The sequence below is a fragment of the Apteryx mantelli genome, chromosome 25 (assembly GCF_036417845.1).
Source record: "Apteryx mantelli isolate bAptMan1 chromosome 25, bAptMan1.hap1, whole genome shotgun sequence".
NCBI classification, from domain to species: domain Eukaryota; kingdom Metazoa; phylum Chordata; class Aves; order Apterygiformes; family Apterygidae; genus Apteryx; species Apteryx mantelli.
The window spans coordinates 6,658,776-6,668,186 of NC_090002.1; the positions used below are offsets into that span (position 1 = coordinate 6,658,776).

General features: G+C 67.5%; 3 protein-coding genes across 3 annotated transcripts; 1 reads left to right on the forward strand and 2 right to left on the reverse strand.

The window, feature by feature from the left end:
• Positions 1-823: 823 nt before the first annotated feature.
• Positions 824-3,945, reverse strand: LHFPL5 (LHFPL tetraspan subfamily member 5). Its single transcript, XM_067310548.1, has 4 exons — positions 3,532-3,945; positions 1,764-2,000; positions 1,341-1,374; positions 824-999 (listed from the first exon to the last, which is right to left on the reverse strand). The coding sequence occupies exons 1-3, from the start codon at positions 3,941-3,943 to the stop codon at positions 1,358-1,360; spliced, it is 666 nt and encodes a 221-aa protein (XP_067166649.1). The 5' UTR covers positions 3,944-3,945; the 3' UTR covers positions 824-999; positions 1,341-1,357.
• A 1,988-nt stretch (positions 3,946-5,933) lies between these two features.
• Positions 5,934-6,921, forward strand: CLPS (colipase). The gene is made up of 3 exons (XM_067310435.1): positions 5,934-6,017; positions 6,556-6,678; positions 6,784-6,921. The coding sequence occupies exons 1-3, from the start codon at positions 5,934-5,936 to the stop codon at positions 6,919-6,921; spliced, it is 345 nt and encodes a 114-aa protein (XP_067166536.1).
• Positions 6,922-7,122: 201 nt separating this feature from the next.
• Positions 7,123-8,660, reverse strand: ARMC12 (armadillo repeat containing 12). The gene is made up of 6 exons (XM_067310436.1): positions 8,519-8,660; positions 8,275-8,423; positions 8,043-8,177; positions 7,785-7,958; positions 7,620-7,691; positions 7,123-7,524 (listed from the first exon to the last, which is right to left on the reverse strand). The coding sequence occupies exons 1-6, from the start codon at positions 8,658-8,660 to the stop codon at positions 7,123-7,125; spliced, it is 1,074 nt and encodes a 357-aa protein (XP_067166537.1).
• Between the last annotated feature and the right edge of the window lie 751 nt (positions 8,661-9,411).

A 9,411-nucleotide genomic window follows, 5' to 3' on the forward strand; every position in this document is an offset into this window, starting at 1 on the left:
CCCTTTGTAAAAGCAGTACAATAAATAGATTATTTAATACTTGAGCCCTATTCCTCATGTGTTCCCTCTGCAAACCTGTTCTTCCAGAGCGGGTGTCCAGTCAGTTGGTTGAATTTTCCGTGTCCAGTAGCACTTCATTTTGTTTCTCTAGGATTAAATACAGTGAGATGGCCTAGGTAAGGGTTTTGCTACTGGTACTGTGACCCATTTTTAATCGGGAAAAGCAGTAAATGTCAGGATAACTCTGCTGGAATTTACCATTCTAAAATGTTTCCCCCACCCCAACTCCTTTCCCCTGTCTTTGATAGCACAAAGTCTTAACAAAACATTCCCAAGCGCTTCGTTAGAGGGAAGCATAAAACTGGAAGATAGTTGTTAGAACTGACTTGAATTGCAACTATATAGGGGTAGAAATGCAAATCGTAACAGGTTAATTTTGGATTCTGACCGGGTAAGAGTGCAAAATCCCAGGACAGGGGAGACATTCAGCATGGAAACGGGCTGTGCCGAAGCCTGCAGCCGGTGGGTGTCGGATGGGACATGCGGCGATGGCTGAGCCGGAGTGGCAGCAGGTTCCCGTGTGCAGCGGGTTGATGCCGACGGGCACCGTCCGCTGCGGTTCGGAAGTGCTGCTACGTGGTGGGCTGGAGCCCAGCGGATTTTCGCCAGAAAAGTGCCCTCCTTAGGGGGGGACGTTTCATTTACTGTTACCCAGAGCGGGAGGTAAATTGAATTGCAATAGGACTCGCCTTCTAGCCCCAAGAAGACTAGCACGAAATGGAAAACACTAATTTTTTATTTTAATTCAGAAGTAATTTCCTGGAAAGAAGGTGTACAAACCCCGAGAAGAAGCAAACGGCATCCCCTTCCCTCCCCCTTTCCCCGGCATTGCTGACGGACTCCGCAACCTGCGTCCAGTTCAGTTGGGCTTTTCCCATCAGATAAACCGGGAACAGAGCAGCTGCGGAAAATCCACCGCAGTCGATAAGTTGGGAGCTCCTGCAAAAGTCATTTTAAAGAAAGAGGTTAAGTTCCTCGGAGCCGACTGGAGAAGAGCTCGGGGTGTCCCAGGGGAGCGAAGGAAGAGGTGACCCAGTGTCCGACGGGACAGGACTTCGGGTTTAAAGCTTTTTTTTTTGGTCACTCGGCAGGAACTCCTGCTTTCCCGCTGTCAGGAGGCAAAAGCAAAGATTTCCCCTCTAACTACCGATAAACCCCATGCGAATATGGCACCCAAATCACCGGACCGTCGTCGATCCCTTGGTCACCCCCGAAACACAACACTGGTGTTACGGCTGCTCGGGAGAAAGGTTAAAATCAGCCCTGCGGACGTCGCTTACCGTGGTGCTCGGCGCCATCATTCGTCGCCTTCTTCTGTAAAACAAGAGATAATCGCTGTATTAATGGGCTGCGGGATAGCGAAGGGGCAGGAATGTTTTCCAGGCTTCTTGGGGGGGGGGGGAAGGCATTTTGAAACCGGAGCAGGAAAAGCACCGGCATGCACATGGAGATGTTCGCTACTTAGCGTAGCGACCTCTCTGCTCCGGCGGTAGGGGAACAAATTCGGGAATAAAAGACAAAGTATTTTAATGCATCAAATACTGAACACGGGGAAACGTGATGTCCGCCCGGGCGATTGCTGTGTCCCCAGCCGCGGCCATACGCTCTCCCCCCGGGGCGCGCGGGCCGCCCGCCGGTTAGCGATCTCGGAGCCGACGCGCCGCTTCCCTAAGGGATCTGCGCTCGCCCCCTTTTACTTTTACCTTTATTTTCCACTTTAAAATCGGACGGGAGGAGGTTGTCCTGCCGGTTGCCCAGCACGAACGCCAGGAAGGAGAGGATGAGGGCGTCGAGGATGCCGATGATGCAGAGGATGTAGGCCCAGCGCACGGTGCAGGCGCCCAGCGTGTACTTGTCCGTCTTGTCCCCGCACATGCGCTTCACCTCGGCCGAGTCCCAGCCGTCGGGGTAGATGAGGCAGCCGATCATGAGGCCGGTGGCTGCGAGCGCGGGGGGGGGGGACGGGGACGTCGGTGGCGCCCGCGACGGGCCCTGCCGCCCCCCGCGAGCTCGGTGCCGCGGCGTCCGCGGATCCCGCCCGGCCCCGCCGCCTTGCCAAAGCGCTTTCGGGGCGGTTAGCGTGGGTCTGACCGCGGTTGCGGAGGGTTTTTTTCCTAGGCCGGGGGAGAGGAGAGCAGCGGGGCCGGCGTGCGGCTTCCGAGCTCGGCACACGGCATCTAGAGGCGGCTGGTTTCCAGCGTATTTAATCATTTTTCCCGGTAGCTAACGGAGAGGCCGGGCACGGGCAGCCAGGGGAAGCGCGGAAGGATTTGCTCCTCCGCCAAAGCCGCATCCTGGCACGCAGCAAACGCCAGACCACGGATCCTCTCGCCGTCTGCCCCCGTTTAAAACGGCTCCCAGGGCGCTGCCGGCGTCTGCGCAGCCCGGCGGCACTTTATTAGCCGTTATTAGTTATTTAAACACCTTTCTTTCTGCAACCTCTGCCCCGCGGGAAAGCAAAAGCGAGAGCGGCACGTGAGCCCTCTGCTCGGAACGGGAGATGCCGGAGCGCCCGGCCTGCCTCCGCGCCCCCGACCCGGAGCCGTTCCTTACGTTGCTCATTAGAGCGAGGCGCCGCGTTGAAGGGCGGCGATGCCGCGGTGCGATTCACCCTGCGAAGGAGCCGCGCGCCTGCTTTGCCTGGCTACGGGCAAGTCTGCTGATTGCTCGGATCCTCTTTTTAGCCGGAGTCCGCCCGCAGCCAGCAGCGCTCCCGCGTGGGACCCGGACTGGGCTGGGATGGCGGCTCCCGCCGGGGGAAAAAGGAAAACTAACCGGGGACGTTGGCAGGGTCGAGACCCTCGCAACGGTTTTCCTCATCTCTCCCCGCGCAGGATGCGGCTCCTTGGCCGTCCAACACCCCTCGGGCCGCCCGGGAACCCCAGCGCGGCACGGACGATGCAGGCAGCGGCCGGGGGCTGGATTGGGTTTCGGCGGCTGCCGGGAGCCGAGTTACCCGGGCGTCTCGGGTGTCCGCTCCGGGGCAGACGGCCGACGAACATGATCCGCGCGTCCCCGCCGCGCTGGGGGGCAAGCGAGCGCCGCGGCGGGGGGCACGTGCCGGGGCTGGGGGTGGGAGTCGCTTCCGCTCCTCCTGCGGGACCCCAGCGCTAGGTTTAGGCTTGGGGATGGGCAGAAAAGTATGGAAATGGAGGCGCTGGTCCCAAGGCCGCCCTGTCCTGGGGTCTCAGCCCACTGCAGGGAGAGCAAGGGGACAAGGAGGTCCAACCACCGTCCCTTTTTGGGCAACTCCACCATGGCAGAGTCGGGGCACAGGGAAAGGCAGTGCGGGATGGAGGGGAGAGCGGGTTCCAGCTCTGCCCCAACCTTGGAAACGCACTGGGCAAAGAGGGAGCGTTTCAGTGTCCTCCCCCATCCCAGGGGCTTTCTCTCCACTCCACCAAGGCCAGTGGGTGTTGGACCTTTCTGGCCCCTGGGTGCTCGCTCCCTCGCCCCCCCGGCCCGGCTCACCTGCCGCCAGCTGCATCCAGGCGCAGACTTTGTAGACGGTGGCAGCGTTGCAGAAGAAGAAGAGGCTGAAGCAGAGGATGGAGCCGACGATGAGGAAGGTGGAGATGCCCACGAAGAACATGGCGGTTTTGAAGGCACTGGAGGGGATGGTGCCGAAGTCGAGCGGGCTGCCCTTGCAGATGAGCTCGCCGGTGAGCGCGTTGCCGATGCAGTAGGAGAAGAGGCCGAAGTAGCCGGCCTGCGGCGTGTCGATGCTGTCGCCGATCCAGTAGGGCTGGATGAAGGTCACCACCATGAGGATGGAGAAGCAGAGGGTGAAGAGGGCCCAGAGCACCCCCATGGCCCGCGCGTTCCTCACGTAGTTGGTGTGATAAATCCGCGCGGCCTCCTGCGCCGGCAGCAGCTTGGGCATGGTCGTTCCCCCACCTTGTCCCCCCCCTCCTCCCCGGGGCCCCCGCCGCGGCTCCCCCCGCGCCCCCGCCGGCCCCGGCCCCGGCCCCGGCGAGCTGCGCGCCCGGAGCGCTGCGGGATGCGCCGAGCGCTGGGCTGCGCCGCCCCCGGCTGCGCCGAGCGCCGGGCCCGGGATGCACCGGGAGCTCCCGCCCCGGGAAACGCCCCCGCGCCGGGATGTGCCCCGGGATGCACCGGGAGCTCCCGCCCGGGGAAGTGCCCCCGCCCCGGGATGCGCCCCGGGATGCACCGGGAGCTCCCGCCCGGGGAAGTGCCCCCGCCCCGGGATGCGCTCCGGGATGCACCGGGAGCTCCCGCCCGGGGAAGTGCCCCCGCCCCGGGATGCGCCCCGGGATGCACCGGGAGCTCCCGCCCCGGGAGGGATCCCGGGATACGCCGTGCGACCCCCCCCCCCCCGTGCACCCCGGGATGCCCCGTTCACCCCACGACGTGCACTGGGATGTGCTGTGCGCCCCGGGATGGGTGCTGGGATGTGCCGTTGCCCCCTACCCCAGGAGCCACGCGCCCCGGGTGGGCTGTGCGCCCCCGCTGGGCACCCCGGGGTGTGCCGGGCACCCCCCTGGATGGGCTGTGCACCCCAGGAAGGGCTGTGCACCCCCGCTGTGCAGGATGTGCCCCAGGATGCATCGTGCACCCCGGCATGTGCACTGGGATGTGCCATGTGCCCCCAGGATGGGCTGTGCCCCTTGGGATGTGCCCTGGGCTGCGGCACGCGCCCAGCGGGATGTGCCCCAGGATGCGCTGTGCACCCCAGGGTGGGCTGTGCACCCCAGGATACACTGTGTGCCGTAGGCTGTGCCGTGTGTCCCTGCTGTGCGCCCCAGGATGTGCCACGCACCCCAGGATGCATCGTGTGCCCCCACTGCGCACCCTGGGATGTGCTGTGAGCCCCAGGATGCGTCACGTGCCATGGGATGTGCCATGTGCCCCCCGCTGTGCACCCCGGGGGGGGCCATGTACCCTCTGTGTGCACCCTGGGCTGTGCCCCGGGATGTGCTGTGCACCCCGGCATGCACTGTGTGCCGCGGGATGTGTCATGTCCTCTGGGATGCACTGTGGGATGCACCCCGGGATGCACCATGGGATGCACGCTGGGATGCACTGCGGGATGCACCGCGGGATGTGCCCCAGGGACCGCCGTGCACCCCAGGCCGCTCCCTCTGCCCTCCCAGCTCTGCTGTGCTGCAGATCAGCTGGCCTAACTGGGGTCCCTCTGGCATAGGATCCCCGGAGCCGATGCCGCCACCTCCGGGGCTGGAGCAGCTGCAGGCCGGGAAGGGAGCCGGCCCGGCGCAGCCCTGCGGCACGCGGGAGGTGCAGCCGGTCCCGGGCAGTAGCTGCTCGCTGCACCGGTGGGAGCCGCAAACGGGCCGAGACGCCGAGGCGTTAATCATTGCCGAGAGCAGTGCAAAAGCTGCGCCGTTCCCAGGGCTGCTTTATCGGCCGACCCCGCCGAACCCGCTGCGGCGGCGAGAGCAAATGCGGCGCGGGGCGGACGGCATCGGCCGGCACCGTGGGGCCCGCGGACCTGCCGCTTTAGGCTCTCCCGGCCTCCGAGCTGCAGCCGAGCCGCGAACCCTGCGTCGCCCGGCTCGGCAGCCGCTCACAGCAAGCTGGCTCGCGCGCCCGGCGTCGCATCCGTAGAGGACCCGGGGTAATTTTTGCCGCGGAGCAAACCGGTTTGGCACCAGCCTTGTGAAAACTCAGGGCTGCAGGAGGGGAGCGAAAGGCTGAGAACGACTCCCTGTCCGCCCTGTGCTGAGTTTGGGCGTTCCTGGCGTTTTTTCCCACGCTTTTTTGGCGCGCAGGGTCGCAGGGCGTCGCGGCGCCGGTGCCACGGGGTCGGGTGTGATAGGAGCGGCCGGGTCAGCTGGTGGAAGGAGCCGGTATAAAGGCGGCGGGGAGGCGGCAGCGGCGGCGGCGCGTCCACCATGGCGAGAGCGCTGCTCCTCTCCCTGCTGCTCGTGGCCTGGGCCGTGGCCTCGCCGCACCAGCGAGGCCTCATCTTCAACCTGGTAGGAGCAGCTGCTTCCTTGCCTGAGCGGCCCCAGGATAATTTGGGAAGGCGCCGGCGACGCTCCGGGCATTGCGGGCGGGGAAACCGAGGCTGCGGGCGCGCGGAGGGGGACGCTTTCCCGCGGCCGTGTCCGCACGAGCCAGGCAAGGACGGGACGTTGCTGGGGCCCGTTGCAAGCGGGAAAACGCCAGCGCCGCAGCGGTGGGGCCGGAGGCTGCTCGGAGGCGCCGGCGCTGCTGCCAGAGCCCTGAGCCGGCGCATTTATTTGAGCTCAAGCCGAAAGCCAGAGGGGGTGCGAGACTCCAAAACCCACCCCAAGGTCCCCCGAAGGGCCGAGGCGCTGGCTGACGTGGTCCCCGGTGGCTGCAGGGGTTAAACAGGGAGGGGAGCCGGGATTTTCTCGCGGGGTTAGACCCCCTGGGCATGCACCGCTCCGCGTGCTTTCCCGCGGGATAACCTCGGCTCCCCGCAGCGGTCGGGGGAGGGGGGGATTTCTGGGGGGGCGCCGCTCACGCCGCTGCCCCTCCGCCTTGCAGGACACGGGGGAGCTCTGCCTGCAGAGCGCCCAGTGCAAGAGCGGCTGCTGCCACCGCAGCGGCGGCCTGAGCCTGGCCCGCTGCATGCCCAAGGCGGCCGAGGCGCAGGAGTGCTCCCCCAAGGTAGGTGTCCCCCCCCGCGGCGCCCGGCCGGCAGCACGGCCCCGGGATGGGGGGGGGGCCCCGCACCGACCCGGGCGTCCCCCTCCTTCGTCCTCCCACCCCCAGACCATCTACGGCGTTTACTACAAGTGCCCCTGCGAGAGCGGCCTCACCTGCGAAGTCGACAAGACCCTCGTGGGCACCATCACCAACACCAACTTCGGCCTCTGCAAGGACGCCCGGGACCCGGAGCAGCGACGCTGACCCCCCCCCCCCCCCCCCGCCGCCCATCCCGGCCCCCGAAAACCAGCCCCTTCCCCGCCACCCTCCCCCCCACCCCGGCGCCGCCGGGGCCAGTAAAAAGCATCCGCGTCGAGCTGCCGCGTGGCGTTTTCGCTGGGCGCCGCGGGGGCACCCACCCGCGCCCCCCCTCGCTTTATTGGCCTCGGGCGGCGGCGGTGGCCCCTAGCAAACGTCCTCGCCGCCGCTGAAGAAGGGGCTCTCGAAGGAGGCGCCGAAGGTGGTGTCGAAGCTGTGGCTGCTCAGGGCGGTGTCACCGGCGTCGGCGGTGGCGTCGGCGTCGGCGTCGGCGTCCTCCTTGCGCAGCCGCAGGCCCAGGATGACCTTGCAAGCCCGCAGCTGCACCTCCTCCTCGGGGTGCGCGAAGGCGGCGAGGAGGCGGTCGGCCAGGCGGGAGCCGTCGCCGAAGAGGGCGGCGTGCAGCGAGCGCTCGCCGTGCTGGCGGCGGGCGGCGCGGTACGCGGCGCTCCGGCAGCCCGCGTTGAGCGCCTCCACCAAGAGCAGCATCTCGCGGAGCAGCTCGCCGGGCTGCGAGGGCTGCAGCAGGCTCAGGAAGTCGGGCTGCACCTGGGGGCGGGGGGGGGGGGGTGAGCGATTCCCCTTAACTCTGCCCCTCGGAGCCGCTCGGATGCGACGCGCGGGGAGAGTCATCTGGCCGGTACCTGGCAGTTGAGGATGTCGTAGAGGAGATCTTCCTTCTGGGCCATCTTCACCAGCAGCTTGAGCACCTGCACCTGCGGGAGGCACCAGGGGTGGTGGGTTGGGACGCGAAATTCCACCGGGGCATCCAGGGCCGAACGGGACCGGGACTGGGACCGGGACGCTACCTGGGCCAAGGTGCCGTCGGTCTGCAGGAAGTCGAGGAGGGCCGGGACGGCGCGGCGCAGCAGCGGGTGCAGGTGGTCGGGCAGGGGCAGCCCGTTGAGCAGCCGCAGCCCCGCCGCGTGCGTCTCCGAGTCCCACGTAGAGGTGACCAGCTCCAGGACCTTGGGGATGTACTCCTGCGCGGCAAACCCGCTCAGCCAGCCTGGCCCCCCCCCCGGCACGCAGCATGGCTCCCCGCCATCCAACCCCTCCAAACCTGCCTGGATTTTAATCCTGAACTTGCGGATGCCGGAGAAAGCCTTGAGGGCGTTGAGCGCCTGCAGCTTGACCTCCTGGTCCTTCTCGTCCAGGCAGGAGGCCACCAGGCGGATGTCCTCGTAGGTGCAGGCAGCTGCCTGCAGGCAGGGGGGGTGGCCGTGGGGCTGACGGCCAAGCCGGGGGGGGGGGGAGGACGCGGAGGGGGGACAGGACAGCGGGGAGGGGGGTCCTCACCTCCGTCTCCAGCAGGTAGACGCAGCGGGTGATGCTGTTGAGCACCAGGCTCTTGCAGTAGTCGTCCTGCCGCTGGCCCAGCGCCGCCAGCAGCTTCCGCAGCTCCCGCGACTCCCCGCCGGCCGAGCCCTGGTGCTCCACGGCGAGCCCTGCGCGCCGGCGGCGGGGGGAAACTGAGGCACGGGGGACCGGGGCGGGGGGGGGGAACACACGCACGGGGCGGGGGGACGCGCGCGGGACTCACGGGCGATGCTGAGGGGCTCGGCGCCGCCGGGCGGGCTGTCGAGCCCCGCTCGGATGGTCTTGTAGAGCAGGTAGACGGCGCCGGCCCCCGTGGCCACGCTCAGCACGTAGCGGCCCGTCCACCTCTGCCAGCAGGCCGCCATGCCGCCCCCCCCCCCGGCACCACAACGCCGCCCCCCCGGCACCGCGCCGCCGCCGCAGCCGGGGCCTTGTGACCTCAGGGCCCGCTGCAACCGGCAAGGGGGGGGGATGCAACGGGGGGGGGGAGGAATGCAACCGGCAAGGGGGGGGGATGCAACCGGCAAGGGGGGGGGATGCAACTGGCGCGGGGGGGGGGGGATGCATTAAATGCACCTAGGAAATGCACCCGGGGAGCTTCCTGGGGATACCAGGAGCGCCGCGCGCCCCGCAGCCGGCCTTGCATCCCACGCTCCCGGCCGCTCCGGGGCCCACGGAGCCAGCAGAGGGCAGCCGCACCGTGGCCACCGCCGCCGGGACACCCCCGACCACGGGACCACCCCCCCCCCCCCACGCCAGCCCCGGGGGTGGCTCGGCCTCGGGGGGTCCCTGAGCCGGGATCCCCCCCCCTCCCCGCCCCGGGAGGCCTCAGCCTCTGCCCCCCCCCCCCGGTTATTGATAAGGGGGATTTTCGGAGGGGTGCGGGAACGGGGTAGGAGGGGCGCGGGAATGTGGGGTTGGGGGGGTCCGGCCGCTGGCGGGGGGCCAAGCGCACGGCGGCCTTCGCTGGCCCGGCCCCGCGTCTCCGCCGGGGAAGGGAGGGTTTTTCTTTTGGCAGCTCCCCGCCGGTAAATATTGGCTTAAACCGAAACGCAGCCGCTCGGCTCGTGCGCGGCAGCTCCAGCGGCGCGGGAAGGGGCTGGGGGGCACCCGGCG